The following is a 19,694-nucleotide window of genomic DNA, read 5'->3' as shown; positions in this document are numbered from 1 at the left end:
GTTTGACAATATTTACTCCACAGAAAGACATAGACTATACACAAGCTGATGCAGATGGCTTCCTTTTGGAAACAAAGAATTACCTGTGTCACTTGTTTACACTTGTTGGAAGTGTTGCAGAGGTGGTATTACTACATGTGACACTGACATACTCCATGACCACAGGAAATGCAGGAGGGCTAAGAATGCCCCTGGTTTGATATTCAGTGCAAACTGTCTATGACTGCTCTTCAGAGTGCTGAGGCAAAGACAACATTACAGCTTACATGTTGAAAAGTTTCTCTTGTACTTTTTAGACTTTGTGTACTTTGGTCCAGACACAAATATCTTAAATGGGGTTAAATGTGTTGTTATGATATTTATGGCCTGAGAGAATGAATCCTATTGACTTTGGCGGTTCCATGAATTTTCCTGTAGTGCCAGCTGCAGGTCAGAGCTTTCAGTTATCCAGAGAAAACATCTGAACACCTACTGGCTGGATGCATCAGTTTTTTAAGGCATTTGTTTTCTTCTCTAGATGTATGTTGAATTATTTTTTTTGAAGAAAGGATACCTGTAGTAAGTAAGTAATGACAACACCTTTTCAGATGTACTGTATGTTTAGATGGTGAGATCAGATGAACTTTATTCTTCCGTGAAGGAAACAGTCTGAACAGTCGGAATTCAAAATTTATTATAATTTATTATATATTATATTATATTAGTATTCCAGCGTTACCATATGATACAAAGCACTGTAGTGACTCACAAAACTGCTAGAATGGCTGCATCAACATGGTTTAAAAATCTACTATTCAGATTGGTTTATTTGTCATATGCAGGTTAACATTTAGTTAATGCAATGAAATGTCTATAGACAAGACCAACCAACTACTAATAATAAAACATTGGTAAACAAAACAGTCAATAAAAAGCTAAGAAATAAGATATGAATGAATATGAATATATGAATGAAATGAATATATATGTGTGTGTGTGTGTGTATAAGGATGAATAGATAGATTAAAAAAATATGTGTATGGTCCAGAGTGTGAGGGCATTACGATATAAAATAGTGTGAGCATGAGTGAAGAGATGTATGTCCCTGAATAAAAGTCCACATGAAAAAGTATTCATTCAGTATTTTGGAGGTCCCAGTGAGTAATAAAGTATACTATACTATACTGTAATTATTTTTTCTCATTTAACACACTTTGTACAGATTGAACTATTATCTTTTTGAAATTAAAGCAAAAAAAAAAAGCAAAGCCTGAATGATGCTCGTCATATATTTCTGTCACCAGAGGTCATCAGTGTCAAAAAGTTTTGTCACAGTCTTTTTGAAGAGTGTAATTTATTCCATCAGTGTGAGGATTCATAAATCTGATGCAGCACAGAACAGTGTAGCAAGAGCTGCTGGAGGCAAACAGAGAGGGAGAGACAGAGAAAGAGAGAAAGAGAGAGGGAGAGAGAGAGAGGGGTTTCAGTGCTGCATGACTTGCTGTTATTACTTAAACCCTCACAAAAACATTTAATTCCTTAAGATTTCATTGACACTGTCCTTGCTTTATTATGTTCTCTTCTTATCTTGCATCCCTAACGGTCTGAATAATAATAATAAAAAAAAAAAAACTAAAAAAAAAAACACTTCATGTAGTGGGACTGTGGTTTGTAATTAACTTGTAAATAAGACTATAAAGAGGAGTCATAATTACTGTAAGCTGCAACTGTTAGCATTTTTCAAAGCTCCTATAGATTGAATATTATATATTCACAAAGGGGCAGTCTCCATTTGAGTGTAGGCCAGACATGTCTGCAATACTTTCCAAAATGCACAGTTTGATAGTTATAGCTTGAATGGCTCAGCAGAAATCTCTTTGCTGTTGTCTAATTGTCCAGCTGTCTGTATTTAGATGAGAGAAGCTCAGAGCCAGTAAAAATGCTAATACAGACAGCAGTAATATTTAGGAGCATCATCTAGCGCTCTGTGACATTTTTTTTGCCTGAGGTTCTGCGTAGAGAAAGTGTTTGGGCTGCACACAACCTAAGAGGAAAATCTGGAGATGCTACTAATGGCTCATAATCTATTGCTTTTGTCATAAACATGATTACCCTCACCTTAACCTTAGCTGCCACACACATATATTGTAGACTGTGCTGTAAAATTGCTGACATGAAATTTGCAGAAAGCGCCAACACTGACATTCTTGGCTGGCAAAAGTCTAGCAATACAAATGGAACATTATTTTATTATAAAGCTTCAGGTTTGGGATAATGAAACTAAATGATGTTGTGTAAAGTTATTGCATTTATAATAGAGCAGATTACTATATCATTAGGATGGTAATCTGTTTCATCATAATGTATTATCTGCTTGATAATCAAGATTTTTAACTCCACTACTCTTGACATACTCAACCTGCATCCACTGTGCATGTCTATGCCTGTTGTGGATCCTCTTCCTAACATAAAAGGAAAATCCTCAGCTGTCTAAACATTATTCGTAATGTGTTGTATTCAGTTAGAATAAACATGCTTCAGTTTAATTTCTTTGTTCCCAAATGCAAAATAATAGTCACTCGAGACAATAATGGTGCCATGTGCAGATTTACATGCCTCATGCCTAAGACGGTTACATAAGTGTTTCCAGATGAAACATACTTCATCAAATACAACATGAGAAATAGGTGTAGCCAGATGGAATGAATAAATATTTATCTTATAAAAATAGATTTGAGTCTGAGTAAGAAGATGGATGAGAAAATGCTGTGAGGCCATTAGGACAGTGCTTCTAGTAAGGCAGTGATGCATGTGTCTGTTTCTGTGTTTGGTAACAGACACCATTCACAGCACAGCTGCATGGCACAGTGCCTTGCTGAATACTGTTAACAGTCTGTGCTATTTAGTTACTTGATTCTTGTGTAAACTTCAAAAATTAGATTTCACATTGAAATCACAAGTAAAAATTGTCAGTACTGTGTGTCAAACTTATTAGGGCACGATTGCACTTCATACCTCTGACATATTCACGTGCACCACCTTTGACTGCTTTTTCTTTTTGAATTAAAATAATGAAAGGGACTGTAGCTGAGGGATTTATTGCAGTTTGTTGTAGATCGAAATAATCACTGTTTCCACACTTTGTGGTTTTATCCTATTTGTGCAGGCAGATGAAGTGCTGTGAATTTTATGATTATAGTCACACTATTCAACATATCCAATACGCTGTGTCTGCAGGGTTAGCGACTACCTGTGGCACCTGTGAAGGTGTTGGGACAGTGAAAATATTCATCCTCACCATGGCAACAGGATGAAGTCCCTACCTCCAAATGCTTCACCCAAGAATAATAAATGAGGTGGCAGCACTTCAGAAGAATAATGATGACATTACAAAGAGGGTGACTGTGTCTTCAAACACACAGTGTCAGCCACTTCGCACTTCAAAGCACTTGGTCAAGTGTCTCCGTGGGAATGAGTGTAAGAGACCAGAATTTGCAAATAACGGTTATTCTTTAGGTCTGTACTTTACAGCATGAGTGGCAACAAACCACGATTTATGCCGCTGATATTAAAGAAGATTTATAAGCTGTCCTCATTTCATGCAACAGAACTATTGGAGCCAGGTTCACCAGTGTTTTAAAATAATACTCATTCCCATATTTAAGCTAGAAATTATATATTAATTACTTTGGAAGTTTCTCCACACAGCTAACAGAACACTTACTGAAATACAGCACCCTGAAAATATGTTTCAGATGTTTTACTTTTTTTTTTTTTTTTTTTTTTTATACCTGGAATTGAAAGGCAATATTTTGAAAATCAGTGTAATATCAGATCCCAACTAAATAAAAATCCTGTGTCATAAAGCAAAAGAAAAACCCCTCTCTTAAACAACAAGAAGCTCTATTTAGTTGTTAGGTTTGTAATTGTGGGGATTTTATTGATTAAATCAAGTGTAAAAAGAAAACATACAACTAAGACTGAGTAGTAATAACGATCGTGTTGAACAGTTTTGCCTCCGGCATGGTTAGTACATGATCTTTGCCTCTCTGAAACTGTAATGAGACAAGCAGGGACATTATCTTGATTAAAATCAATCCCTATTGCATTACACTGTGCCACATTCCCTCACTTGGGTTCTCTCATTAGAAGACAGAAGACTGCAGAAAACAGAAATCAGAAATCATTAAAGCACTACATGTCCATGCATGAACGGCTTGACAAATAATCCCTCGCCTCCTTGACACCAACATTTGGTTCTCATTCTGACTATGTTCCACTGACATGTTTGATTATTCAGATTTGCCATTCTCTAGGACTGTTACTGTGTAATAGTTAATTCAATTCATAGAAAATTAAGAAAGGGACCAGGGAAGGAGGGGAGGAAGAAGGAAGAAGGAACAGGGAAAGAAGGATAGGAGCAAGAATGGGTCAATGCTGAGAAAGGAAAGGGGTGTGAAAGGAAAGAATAAATGAAGGATCAAGCAAAGATGAGCAAAAGGGAGGGGGGTAGAAAGAAGGAGAAGCACAAGTAAAGAAGAAGGGATGGATAAAGGATTGAAGGGTGGAAGGGAGGGAACAAGAAAGTGGACGAGAAAAAGAAAACAATGAAAAGATGAACGAAAGAGGGACTGAAGTGTAGGAGGAAGGACAGAAAAGAGAAACAAAGAACGAATGAAGGAAAGAACAAACGTGAGCCCAAAGGAGGTTTGGAAGTAGTAGAAAGCAGAGAGGGAGGAAGGAAGAGAGGTAGGAACCTAGGGAGAAAAAAAATAAAAATAAAAGGGAGCGAACTATTCCATGTTCACGTCGTCGCTGCTGCCCCGTGTAGGCTCACTGTGCCGCGCCAGGGTCGTCATTAAACTGAGTGTCGCGCACGCCACATTCTTCAGCACGGTCAGATTTGACGTTACCGGCTGTCCGACCTGCACCTGAAACGCAACGCTCCCACCACAGAGAGGACAAGCACCCAGCGGGGCGTCACAGTAACCGAGTCCGCCGACAGGCACCTGAGAGGAGGCAAGAGACGCGCGTAGCACCAGCACATACCGACTGAGGACCATGGAGAGCGCAGGCAACGGCTCGGACGCGGATTACCGGAGGCAGCTCCCCATGCTTTGCAGCAACACCAGTTTCTGTCAGAACTTCACCGAAGGCAACAACACCACGAGCTTTACGGAGGCGCGATGCGACGGGAACCACGGAGTGACCAGCAGCCTAGACGACGACGCCAACCCGGTCATCATAGCGATCGTTATCACCGCTGTCTACTCTATAGTTTGTGTGGTGGGGCTGGTTGGGAACGTTCTGGTCATGTATATCATCGTCAGGTAAGACAGTATTACTCACAAAAACACTGATGTGTGTGGATGTCTTGTTTCAAGCTTTGTTGCGCATAATTAGGCCTTTTATGTTTTGTGGACAAACTATCATTTTCTAGCATCACCGTAAATGAGAAAGGACCAACCTGTTGCTGTGTTAACCATATTATGTAGTATTGGCCACATAAAGGTTGCGTCTGTGTCTGATCGTGTGTGTTTCAGAGGACGAGAGAGACCATGTGAATGCGGTGTTGACAGCGCTGCCAGTTCAGCTGCCGTTCGTGCGTAAAATGTCTCCAATCACGCAGCAAGTTGATCTAGCGCGCAAAAAGGGGATGGGGATAAAAGAGAGACTGCTGTACAAAAACACATTTCGTCTTGTCTACAGCACAGCCAACATGCATAACAACAGAGGAATAATGTAGAGTATGCTGAAGACCTAGCCTATATCCAGTAAAAGTCCTATCAGTCTTATTCCCTGACAGTGCCATAAGTAAACAATCGCACTAATGTGAGAAGATACTGCCCGTATATTACTCCCCCGTGAGTGTTAAACAAAAACATAATGCACCATGAAACCCATCAGATGCTGCCGTCTTCGTGTGCTTATTCTAAGTTTCTTCTCTGTTAGATGAGTGGGTCTAAAAAGGTTGAGCTGATGTGATGAAGAAAACTCGGCTTCCGCATCGCTGAGTTACAGAAAACATGAACCGATAATAATTTCGATCTCTAAAACTCAGAGTAAATGCACAAAGGACTAGATGTCCCATTTAATGTCTTCAACTGCTCAGCCTTCTTTAATCCAGGACAAATTCATGCATCTTATTGCCCTTCTCACATCTCAACATCTCGGTAATTAATATTTCAAACTGTTTAAAACCACATGCAAACCACATTTATCCTTTTATTCACATTACACATGAAAGTAAGACTTAATAATATATGACATGCACAATATAAAGGTACTACACTGCAGGGAGAAATAAGTCATTATTGGCAATGCCTATTACTTCAAAAGTCCCACAGCTGTACAGTTATTGTCATACATTGGCTCAGATTTTAACAGTATTTAAGGAAACAATCAGCCTGGAAATCAGCTTTAGTTCACTCACTGAGAATAAACTGTCATGCTAATGATAATCAGCCCTCTGAGCTGAATTTCATTGTAAGAAGCAGGATTTCACAGGTGGTCTTGTTTACACAGAAACATATGTTCATGTTAATCAAATGCTCTCCAGCTGATCAAGCATCATTTCATATTACTCCTTTTCCACCAACATGAACTGAGTGCTCATTTGGAGGCCAGTGCTCGAGCCAGTTCAGAGCTGGTTCAACTTGGAAACATAAGAACCAGTTTGCTTTTCCATGGGCCAAAGAGCCACCACAAGGCCACAGATGAGGCTTTTTCAGTTAATAAAAGACACTGAATTGGGAGATAAGGTTGAGAGAGAATGTGTGGAGGAGGGAAATGAGGACAAAACAAATGAGAGATGGACTTGGAAAAGAGATGTGAGTTTAGGGTTGAGGGGAAAAAGATTAAAGGTGAGTAATGAAAAAGTACAGAAGTGGGGAGGATGATGATAAAGGTGAAGGTGGTCCACTTCAACTTTTGTGATTATCCACCTTATTGGTCCGGAGTCAGTGGAGTGTGATGTGCTGATGGATTTGAAATTGAAATTACATTAAATTATTTGAGGAATCAGTGTAAAATGAGGAGGAAACATCTTTGATTTATTTCACTACATCATCACTACATTACTTCTCTATTAGGCCACAACTATTTTAAATCATAGCATTATTATTTATCCCCACCTCTCCACTGTTTCCAGCATCAAACAAATGCCCATTTCCAAACTGCACACATAACTCCCTTCAATCTTGAGTGCTTTCCCAAATAGTTCTGTATCTGAAAAATGCAAGCGTCTTTGCAGGATGTTTTCTGCATCTATGCCAGATGTTTTCTATCCCAAATTACTTTAGAAACATCTGCCCCTTGGCACTTCCATAGCAACAAAATGAAGTGAGAAATGAAGATGGATGGAGGTCACCAGCACTATTATACTGACAGACACCATGACTGCATTATGCATTCCAAGCTAGTTTATCTACAAAGCAGATTATAGATAGTGGAGAACATTGCTCAAGCTTTCCTTTTCACATCACTGAAAGGTTTGTGGGAACGAATTTAGGATGACCCACCCATCTCTTTTCTTCTTTTGACACTAATGAAACGGGCATCAGCCCTGATACTGACAGATAACCATCAGGGTATGTGCGCAGGTTGTGAATGTGTTTGTGACTGAAAAGTTTCGCAGTTTTTGCACTTTTTGAGCTTGTCTAATGAGACTTAAAGCAAAATGACAGGAAAGTAAAGGATGTATCTCATTTTGTTTGAGAACCACAATCCATCAGGGTCATTAACATTCACCACCCTCTTTGTCTTTCTCTTTACCTTTGCATGTCTCTTGGTCTTTTCTCTCTCTGTCGACAGATTGAGAGTGAGCAGTCATTTAGCTAATGACACACACTGGATATTTACTGGTAAATGGAACTGTAGGCTTGGACTCTCCATGCCCACTTTACAGTCATGGCCTTGAATGCAATTTTGCTAGATTAAATAGAAGCAGCAGTGGGTGAGAGATATTTTTCCCCTCACTGTCTGAGCAATGATAACCTCAAAGCCATAAAACATTTCTCTCTCCCTCTTTATCTCTCTGTCGTCTGTCTGCTCATCGTCTGCATGCTCCGCACTTATGTCCGCAAACTTCTTGTGAGCAAACAAACACATCCAGAGATCTACACTCTCAATCGGAAAGAAATCAATTGCAGTTGAGCAGAAACCACTGGGTTCCACAAGGAATGTGCCGCCAGTGTAGAGTGCTTCCTGTTTCCATGGAAACACTGGGAGGCTTTTTGAATGTGATGAGTGCAAAATGACTCCATTTATTTTCCCAGACCCATGCGTCCATCCCCCATCCAGCTAGCTACCTGGTTGTTCACATTCAGCAGCTGAAGCGTTTCTAAAACTTTGGATGCTTTTGTTTAAGTGGCTATTGAACATCTGCACCCACTGACCTGGACACACCAGACTGCTGTTTCTTTGTACTGCATGTAGCAGCATAATCACTTTTGTTGTAATTCTCTTCTTCACATAAAGCAAAACATAATCTCTGATGTCAGATTATCTTCTAAACATTGGTGTCCCTGCTGTTTATGGGAGAGTTTAAACCCACTCACATGAAATATGTTATGAGATTTAACAATCTGGTTCAAAAACACCACATAGCTTCAGTAATGTTTCTCTCATATGGGTTTCTTGTAGGTCCCCCTGTCTGACATTACAAATATTTAGGTCTCAGGCTGAGTTTTAAACAACTAACCTTCAGTTTTTGATGGGCTGTCAACAACTGGCTGCAAGGTAAATGCTCAGCAACAATCCAAACAGCTTAAAGCCTTTCATGATTATCATTTTTCTAGTGTTTGCATTGATAAATTATCCAGAAGATGTCTTTTTTTTTTTCTTTGGCTGCTTTCTAAGGCATTTGAATGTAAGTGGTAAGGGAACATAAACCCACTGTCTCTGTTTTGTGAATAAATAAGTTCAGCTGAAGTTAATATGAAGCACCAACAGACTAACCTAGATAAACCAAATGTGTGTTCTTTGTTTTTAACGTCAAATTTCCTTTGTGTGTTACTATCCTTCTGTACGAAAATACTGTTCAGGGAATTGCAAAGAGAAATATGTACAAATAGAAAATAGCCACCTATTTTGTCTATGTCAGACTCCATAATGTTCATTACTAGCTGCATAATGAATTTTCACACATGCCAAGAACTACAGAGTTTGTCATTTATAACATACATTGGAATCACCTTGGGAAAGATTTCAACAAGGTCACTGTGGAGAAGAATAGTGATTACAGAAAATGAGAGTTTAAATTTAAAAAAAAAAACCAAAAAAAAAAAAAACCCATCTGTTTCCTAAGAGGCATTATATTTTCATTTCTAGAATTGGTGTAATTATCAAATACAATTAACAGGAAGTCATTTGCGTGGGATGAAAGATAATAATGGAAGTTATTTTATAATGGAAAACTGCATATGAATCAGACCTAAGGATCACTGATTTTATTTTAAATCCCTCTCTGGTGATTGTGAATAGGTTCTGGTTACTTAGAAAGTCTGGATAACATTCATGCGTATTCATGAACATCCTCGTGCATGATACATTTAAGATCTGCTTGTGGTTGTTCATCATGGTCGAGATAGTGTGGGAGAATCCAGCGCACGAATTATTTCAGGTATTCAGGCCTCCAGTAGCCCCCAAACTCCTACCAACCCAGAATAACTTGTATTGTCCAGAGTTGTATTTGTTCATACTGTACAGTACTTGGCACATCTTCTCATACACCTTCAGACCCTGTAAGCTTTTGTGAAGTGGTGCTCTGACCCCGGTTTTGTAACAGCTGTGCAGTGGTAAACGTGTACTATGGTCTTGGGTGCTATTAACCAATGATAAGTGGACAGCTCAATAATTGCTGCTTGCCTGTGAATTTTATGCTGCCATTTGTTTGTTTTAGACTACTGACAAACTCACCTAGCACAGGTCAGGAAAACCATATTCAGGCCTAACCTCTGTCCCTCAGCAACAATAAAACCATAAGCGAGTAATGAAGATTAATTGCTTGACAGCCATCTGAATTTCAATGACCACAATTATTACTGTGTCTATTAGAAAGAGGTTGGCAGCTTGAGGGGCAGGCTGCTTTCGACTTACACTAAATCTGAGCATCTGTCCACAACAGGGAGGCACAAATTTATATTTTTTTGTTGGAGAATTATGAACAGTGAGTGCAGAGAGGTAATAAAGCCCATCTTTCCTATTTCTGAGCAACACTAACAATACTAGGCACTGTTGGAAACCCATAGCAAAAACGGTCTAGATTCAGCAGGTGGTATTCTCTTGAACCGAGTAAAAAAAAAAAGACCAACAGAAACATAAAAAGACAGTCGGTTAAAGAAATACACAACGTATACATATTTGTAAAGCCATTAGTTAGATTCAAAGATCTTGGCTGTGGGAACTGAAGACATTGAGGAAAAATAAAGGTTGGGTTTCTTTTTGTGAAAGTATTGGTAGCCATTGTTAGCACATTGACGAAGCTGGGAAGAGAATGTAGGAATGATAATTAACTAAACGAGATGGAACAAAAGACGGATTTTGTCCCTTTCTCTACGTCATGATTGATGGGAGCTCTCATCTCTTTTGTCCATCTGTCAGTTAAACAGTGACTCACTCATTTACCCTAATTCTGCTCTTTATATGTTATGACAGGTGCTGTTAAACATGTCTTTCTTCATCAAGCCTGGCATTTCAAAGTACAGATGGTATTGGAGATTAGCTCTCAAAATCAGTTTGACAAATCTGTTAGCTCCACCCCCTCACTTCAAGCCTTCTGTGCATCTTCAAAAAAAAATTATTTACCACATGTATAGCTCATTGTGGAAAAATGCCAAAGATGAGCAAACAAAAACCAAAGAGGTCAAATGATGACATCATTTGAAGCAAACCCCATTGCAGTTTGACAGCTGCCAAAACTTTTGTACAACAGTTGTACTTATTGGCTGAATACAAATGTGGACACTGTGGACTTGAGCGGGGACTTTGGTCATATGTTATTGACAACACATCAGATCTGCGAGGGTGCACGACCCATGAGTGGATGAAATGTGCTATGAGATGGAGACTTAAATCCTAATGTGTTTCTATATTCTATAGAGATGTATATATATAGAGATTCTATATATTCTATAGAGATGTATGTATGTATATATATATATATATATATATATATATATATATATATATATATATATATAGAATATATATAGAAACAAATAGTGATAAAGGTATTTAGTACTAGTAGCATTAGTAGTAGTAATTTAGTTTTTTGCATTGTCACATCCATATTGCTGTAGATTAAGAGTAATTTCCAGTGAAGTCTGATAAAGCCTGTACTCAGTGCTGGTTCTCTGAAAGTCTACAGAAAGTCTGCACGAAGCCCCTTGGATTTGATGAACAAGTCTCAACCATTTAGCCTTTACAGAAGATCTTCAGCACATTAACAGTAGGGTTCCTAAGCAACAATATGATGAGCCATTATAAGAGTGCATCACAATGAAGTGGACAATGATTGTCAAACCTGTGCGAACACCGTGGTGGGTGAATATAAGCAGCACGTGAATTTTTTCCTCGTGATCTAGATTATCCAATTTTTATCCAATTTGGGGCTGTTTTTCAAATTAATTTCAACACATCTCAACTAGGCCAAGTTTGGATTGTTGTGGTTTTCATTGGGTGAGAGTTTTTTTTATAGTCCAACAAATATGTAAATAAATAAAATATCAAGCCCTCAAAAAGAGATTTGGAAGATTTTTTTGCACAGCTACAATTTTAAAATAGATTTTAAATTTCTAGCCATTACCAGGTAATTTGTACAACATATTTATTTCAGTTTGCATGTAGTAGAAGAGGGTGAAATTGTACCTTCACTATTGACTGTGGATCAATTCTACATCTGCGGAGTTTCCAGTACACCAGACTTTGTTTTTGTTTGTCCATGGATATTGATCTCCTTGCATCAATCTGAGTCCAATCAGAGGTGTTCCAATATGTCACCCTTCATCGTTGATGTTTTTATTAAACGCTTCCTTCATTGAGCACACTTCAAATCTGCAAAGAACACAGAGAGGAGTAAATGATTAGCACCAGACTAGCACTTACATATGTTTTCAATCATAATGCAACATTGACTGTTAGGACAGAAAAAAGGGAGGGTGGGCACTCAAAAGGAGTGGGTACAGCTGGCCAGGCAAGCCTTTTATAGGACAAAAGCCTCAACACAGACAGAAGCCTCCTCAGGTGCAATATAGTAGCTTACTCGAAGTCTGTTCTTGTTTACTCTCTATTTGTACCTTTAACTACACGTGGTACCTTGTGTGAACAGAGTATAGGTTTACATGATCTGCTAAGAAACAAAATACCCATGTGTATTCAGCACAGACCTAAAAGTGAAACCGGAACACAAATGTTAGAAACCTGGTTATATTTTTGCTTAATTTAATCCATTTCTGACATTAGCTCACTATGCTAATGCATGCCATTTGTTACACACTATCTCATTCCATCTAATCCACAGGCATTTCCTGTCTGTCTGCAACACACCATTGCACGCCAGAGTGAGAAAGAGAATTTTACCTTTGAAAATAAACAAACCCAAATTGGAGCCTGAAAATGACCTTACTATAAAACTACCAGGATGATGAAAACAGAGGGCAATGTGCTTCATGGCGGCATGACTCATTTCTGTTCCATCACTCTGTAAGTGACATGTAATTGTATAAGTGTATTTCTTCATAACAGTGTGAGCTGTAGAGTTTCTGTGACTAGCTCACGATGGCCCCCTGAGCATCCACCCGTACAGAGCAACAAATCTGTCAGAACAGTGTTTGTCTGTGATGTATGAGGGTCTAAAACACACTTAGCCAAACTGTTTGTTCCTCTGACTTTTAGATTTGTAACTATTTATCTTTTTTAATTATCTGGCTACTTTTGTGTGTGTGTGTGTGTGTGTGTGTGTGTATATTTGCACATTGGTTCTCTTGGTGCACGTGCAAGTCACAGCAGATGCTCTGTGACAGATCTGGAAACGTGCATTTGTTCATTTCAGGGAGGAATCTGTGATTCATCGAGGCAGGTATACTGGTATATGACTCTACGCTCACAAATGTCTTACACATGAATGAATAAAAGTCGTATGCAAACACACAGTCCTCTGTTCTTTATCAGTTTTATCAGTGGATTTGTCTGACGTATGTTTCGATTTCTCTATTTGTCTGCTCTGTATTAGAGCAGAGCTGATAGGAAAGAAGCCAACCTGAAAACAGGATGTGCCAAAGAGAAGAAACTCATACACACTCACTTTACTAATACAAAGACTAATGCAACCATTGCAATATTTTGCCACTTTCCTGGTTTTAAAATACACTTCTTACAATGCCAGTTGCTTTAGAACATTTGGCCCTGAAGATAATCATTAATCTTTAACACTGCAGCCGACCCTGTTGCACACATTGCTGGTTCTTAGCTTTGATCTCAGTGTTTGAGCTTGAAGACTTCATTCAGGCTTTGTGCTTGTCTTTGTGGTTGCACTACTATAATAGAGTCTGATGTGAAAAAGATACTGACATATTTTTTCTTTTTCTGACACACACACAAAAACCACATCAAATTCATTTCAAATCAAGTATTCAAAGTAATAATTGTATGGACCATTGAGAGCTCCTGTGAGCACAGTACAGTATTTGTGATGATAAAAGGCTGAACATGTCTAATGAAACGGTCAGCTCAGACATGGAATGAATGCAAGGCCAACCATCTCTCTCTGATTCAAGGAATTTCATTTTTCTAAAAATAGATGCCAGAGTGTGATGAGAACCCATTAGCAGTCACCCAACATGTCTTTGGGATTCTCTTCTTAAATACTTAGTTTATAATGTGCTTTATCTTTTCATTCCAGCAGCCATTATTGACCCCACTTTCCTCCATATATGAATTTTCTTCTATTTTTGTCAAAATGACATTTTTTCTGGGAGGACAGCCAACATTTTGTCCAGTTTTGGCCAGTAACCTGGACTTTCTTTGGAATTTGGACATTCTTCACCAGTTACTCATTCCTTTAGGTTATTGTTGTTTTCTGGACAAGTAGCTCCCAATTCTATACATGATTTGAATTTTCCCAGTAATGCAAAATCGAAAGAGCTTCAAAGGACATTCTAGCAACTTTTTCACATACACATAGATCATTGAATTTAATCTTTAAAAAATATTGCTTAACAGAGCTTTATAAATATGATTGGCACTTTATTTTGGCAGGTACCAGCAAGGAACGGGGATAGGCAGGATTGTGAAAATAGAGTCTTCTATAGCATCATGATCTAGCAGGGACCTGATATAACTGCCTGGTATAAGTATATAGAGAACTGATGAGGAAACAGGCATCAGGTGTGTGAGTGCGTGGGGAAGGTCAGGTAAGGAGGGTAGGTCTGGTGGCTGGATGGAGAAAACCAGGAGACAAGAATTACCAAAATGCATTTAAGCATATCCATATTATTGTTCAATTTAGTTTATATTAGTGCCAGAATAAGCACTCTATCAGTCAGCTTTCTGTGTGTGAGTGCATTTACCAACATTTAAGGCCATTTTGGGATGTGCTTCTACTGGTGCAATTTCCCAGCAGTGTCTGTCTAATCACTTCTCTTTACTGGAATGATTTCCAAAAGAGGTAAAAAAATGCTGAAATGATTTCTAAGAGAGATAAAAACAATCTCAGATTTACATCAATTCATCTACCACCTGTACCTCAAGGGAAATATGGTATGCAACCAGGATTAACACATATAAAAGAGTAAGTATCCACTGTCATGTAGACAGAAAAGAGAAATCACTTTTTTATTGTCTTTAATGACTGGTGCATCTGGTATTTATTTCAGTGCTTGTCAGCCCAGTGGTACAACCTAAGACAAATATGTATTATGCTCTCTTCTTTTCAGCCCTACTGAGCAGGTCAATTTTTTTTTTTACATATCCAGTAAAATACATCTAGAGCTAGAGCCTATGCTGATATAAATTTAGGCACAAACATTCATGGTCCCAGAGGCTGAACACTAGTGACTTCAGGGATTCACTGACTTTTCATCTTGCACCTTCACCAGGTCAAAATTTCAAATTGTGCAGTAGAATCTATATTTCTCAGGTATTTAAATAATGTACTGTAATACACTATAGCATGATAACGCATATATCAAGCACATATTGTGTTTAAAAACATTGACATGCCATTATAGAAAACTTTATCCCTATTGCATGCTCCTGTTATATATAACACAACATAGTAAAAAGAGAGCCAAATCTCAGCTCACTGCTCACCACACAAACACATTCTCAGCAATCAGCCATGCACACAGTGACACCCTGTGCACCCTAATCTATCATGCTCCTCACAGTGTGTATGGATAGTGTTATTGGTTGGAGACAGAGGCATACAGATGTCTGTTCACATGAGCAGCCTCCGTTTCTGCATCCAGGACTTAATGGTTTATCTGCACCCACAGCAGCCCATGCATCATATACAAGGCAACACATACACTGACCAGATTCTCTGCTAATGATGAATTATGTTTAGCTTGCAGCATAGCAAAAACCATGAAAATGAATGAGCTTCTGTTTCAAACTGTTGACCACAAGTGTGTAGGATTCATCTTGGCATTTGTTGAAATAACCAGTTTCTTCCAAATATAGATGTACAAAGCTGAAACCGGTGCATGAACAACATGGTTATTAGTCTCTTGAAAATAGTTAGAATTTCAAAATTATGAATTTCAAAAATCCAAAACAAAAAACAAAAAAAAAAAACAGTAGTCTTGCCAAGTTCAAGTCCTTAAACCCATGTAAACACTTGTGTTTTGTCTTGCAGATAATTAATAACTCAACATCTCATTAAGTACTTTCTCAAAATGTATCTAGGTTTATTTTTATCTTCAAGTTTTAATATTCCCCTCTACGATCTGTGCAGACAATTAGAGAGGAGGTAATATTCACTTGCTGTTTCACCCATTAGACAACAGCTGCTAGTGCAAATGAAGGAACATCTAAATTCAGAAGCGTTAAACCAAACCTTCAAAACAATATATAACATGCCACATGTATTTCCTAGTTTGTTGATATCATGTTTGATATTAAAAAATAAAAGGTTCCTCTTGTCGCCGCCTCTTAAAATCCTGCCTTTTTATCCACAGACAAACATTAAAGCCAAGGAACGTTAGATCTCAGTCACAGAGAGATGTTTTCTCATCACCATGTTACATTTTTAAAATCATGCCAACCATAAGACTCATTTGCCTGGTCACACTTGTTGCCATGGTGAAGCAGGGTCCTCATGTGAAAACAGGCAGTTAACTAATTAATACTCAGGCACATTTGAACAACTTCATGCTGCGTTCATGAACCAAGGACATGCTGTGTGGGCAGGATCCATGTTAATGTCCCATGTGTGCTCACATCTGTCTCCGTTTTTTTTGTTATGGAACCAGAAGGAAACAAGGCTCGGACATTATTGGCAGCCAGAATTAATTGGGCCAGTGTTTGTTTGTTATTGAGCAGCTAAGGTTAGCCTGTTCATCCCAATTACATTATCACCACCTACAACATTTACTTTTTAGCATAGAGTTTTTTTGCGTGACTAGTGTTTGAGATCATAATTGAAATTTTAAGAAACAAAAATGTTAAGAATATTCTCACTTTTACAGAGAACCTTGTCATCTGAACAATATAGCAGACTTGAATGATAAAAAAGATGGATGGAAAACTATATTTTATTTGCGTCAGCCAACAATATACCATGATAAAAAATATGGGACATGGCCACCCTTATTTAATCAATGAATTCCCAGTGACGTTTACCCTTTAAACATTATCACAACAGCCCAAAACAGAAAAGAATAATCAATTGAAAAGCTGTTTCTGTGTTTCTACATCACACTTTCAGCAGTGAATGAGGCTGCTAGAGGAGACCATACTGGGCTTTGCTTCTACTTTGTATCCTTTGTAATTTGTCATACAGCATAAATACACTATTATTTGGGGTCTCCATGGAGAGTAGGTTTTAAAAAAATCAAAGTATTTTAATATAATTTGGCCATAAGGGTTATTTGTAAATGTGAAAAAGCAAATCCTCAACAGTCCTTGTTTTACAGGCAGTTAATGGAAATGACTGCCACAATTGTATATCTGTATATGTGTCAAATGATAGGGATGTCTACATAACACATCCTAGAGGGCAGCCTGTGTGATTAGGTTTAGGTTTCTCTCATCTGGGAGCAGATGTGATGAGTTTGTAAAACCTGTTTCTCATCAGAAGTGTCAGAGGGATAATTACTGCCATAACCAAAACGTTTTTTTCTCATTTACGGAGAAATAAAGACACGTGACAAACTGGGGAAATGAGAAGAAATCTCCCTCACAAGTGGGAACCATCTCTAATGGGTTGATGGGAGTCTGAATTATACATGCGTTCACTAAAAGGACCATTCTGGGAGATTTTAAGGGCCTTTACTGGACATCTTTCTGCCTATTTTGTGCTTCACTGGTCCAAGAAAATACCGAGGCAAGGTACTTCACAGGCAGATGAAGCAATTTCGGCTGCCTGTCAAACGCTGTTTATTCAGAGAAGCAATTTAATGAAGACTTACTCTTTGCAGATGGTTACTTCTGTGTGATTTCTCTGTGCTTTCACTGTCACTGTCAATAATAGGTGGTATCATTTCTGTAAAAACGTTCATTTGTTCTCTTTACCGGCATAATGAGACAGTGTTATCTTCGGTATCTGAGGTGAACAGATTGTCAATTATGTTGCCTTTCAAAAACAAGAAACCATCCTTCAGAGTATCTGCATGAATGATACTTAACTAATTAAGGCTGGCATGAAAATTAATTTTACTCTCTAAAATATTCATGTGTTTGATTCACTCAGTAAAGATCCACATCAATGAATGTAATGCAAAAGTCATTTAAGCATTTCTGTTTCCTAGAAACTACAATATTAATATTGTACAACTGAAACAGCAAAAATGCTTTTACTCAAATGTAATGTCACCTTAATGATTCCAGGTAGTTAATTATGTAGGACCAAAGGGACGTTTCCTATATCTTCACTAGTGCCTGTGATGCACACACAGCACAGGAAAACAACAATATGAACTGCAAGCAATACACAAAATGAATTCCAGTCTATTCCCATTGGCCCCTCCCTGCACTGATGATGGCCACTGGCCTGGCCACTTAAGGTCTACAAAAACCACATAAAAAGGATCAAAAGAAGCATAGGCTGGTTAAATTATACATAATCCACTTTAGAAAACAATATTTAAACTACAACACTGATTAAAACAACAGTGGTTGAGTTTATGAGAAAATATATGAGCAGGATTTGATCCTGAGCCACAGGTTTACACACATTTTCTCAGCAGGCTACTATGAGCAGATTACAACAGACAGGGCTACAGCTTAGTTTAACATGATATACTGTAGTTTCACAGTATGGAAGTGGAAAGGTCAAATTTCTTAATTCTAATGTATACTTAGAAATAGACCATTTTCCCAAAATCCAGACGATAAACACCTCAAAGAAATCTTGCAGTATAACATAATTAATGCATATTGACAAACCGATGCTCAATGTGACAAACCTTAAAGGTGAAGAATAAATTAAAGCTGAAAATGCATTAATAAAACATCTCATTCACTTAATTTACACCTTCCATACAGCATGCTGCACATAAGCAAACCTCAGACATACAAAACACAGGAGAAACAATCTGTCCTCTACAGCCACATTAAAAACAATCTCAAAGTCAGTAAGGGAATGTTGGAAATTACCTTCAGCTCCAGCACACTGCTCAGTGTAGAGTGACAGCTTTTACAGTGTCTCGAGGTGTCTCATCGGTCCCCGCGCAAATAAAGCCTGAAATAACAATCACAGTAAGCTGTCAGTGTTTAAGTTAATCAGAATTTAATGAACTGTCATTGCTGGTTGTTAAGAGGATCTGGGATTATTGAGGAGAGTCCTAGAACAAAACAGAAATTACCTCAGTGGGAATGTGACAGTTGGGGTTTAATAGAGTGAGGGCCAGTGGGTGTAATGTATCATTGTCATTTTGTGTATCCACTTTAATTTAATAACATTACAGCAGCGATGTGTCAAAGTACAACAACAGAACTATTTCATGCAAAAACTACTAACACCCCTGAACCCCAATAGCGAGCACATTAAATCACATTCGTTTCAACGTGTTTTTACACCTCAGTGTTTACATAGATTCAACAAATAGATGTTAACATGTTAGTGAGCTTTACATGTGCTTGTAGGTGGGCTTGTTTTCACCATTTGAAAAAGCCTGCCTGTTTCACCCTGTCTCCAGTCTTTATTCTAAGTTAAACCAACCAGATGCCGGCTGTAGTTTTTAATGTGCAGACATGAGAGGAACTATCACCTAAATGGAAAAAAATAAGTCTTAACACCTAAAGTGCAAAATTCTACTTTTACTGATTAATTTAAGTGCCTTCCATGGGCAGAAGCTCCTATTTCCCAGATAGGTTCATTATGGCTCCATTATTTGGGTTGATTAGCTCTTTACGGTGTAATGGGGCACTGTGGAGCTCTATAATAGCTCACGTATTGACCTCATCTGAGCAACCAAGCAGTAGAATCTTTCTCACATTTAAAACCACAAGGAACAAAAGCAGCTTGATTCAAATGTCATGCCTTGCTTGGACTT

General features: G+C 38.1%; 1 protein-coding gene across 2 annotated transcripts in view; it reads left to right on the top strand.

Moving 5' to 3' along the window:
- Positions 1 to 4,585: 4,585 nt before the first annotated feature.
- The window catches only part of oprm1 (opioid receptor, mu 1), a 21,316-nt gene continuing 6,207 nt past the window's right edge, over positions 4,586 to 19,694 (top strand). Inside the window, exon 1 of one of the 2 annotated variants that reach the window (XM_026309461.1) lies at positions 4,586 to 5,309. In XM_026309461.1, coding sequence (XP_026165246.1) covers positions 5,041 to 5,309 — 269 coding nt within the window. In that variant the 5' untranslated portion in view covers positions 4,586 to 5,040. Of the gene's footprint in view, positions 5,310 to 17,359; positions 17,530 to 19,694 lie in introns of those variants that run through there. The other variant, XM_026309462.1, reaches the window with a different exon arrangement.

Source organism: Mastacembelus armatus, chromosome 15 (assembly GCF_900324485.2).
Source record: "Mastacembelus armatus chromosome 15, fMasArm1.2, whole genome shotgun sequence".
Taxonomy (NCBI): domain Eukaryota; kingdom Metazoa; phylum Chordata; class Actinopteri; order Synbranchiformes; family Mastacembelidae; genus Mastacembelus; species Mastacembelus armatus.
Note: the sequence above shows the minus strand (reverse complement) of the source record. Positions and strands in the feature narration are given on the sequence as shown.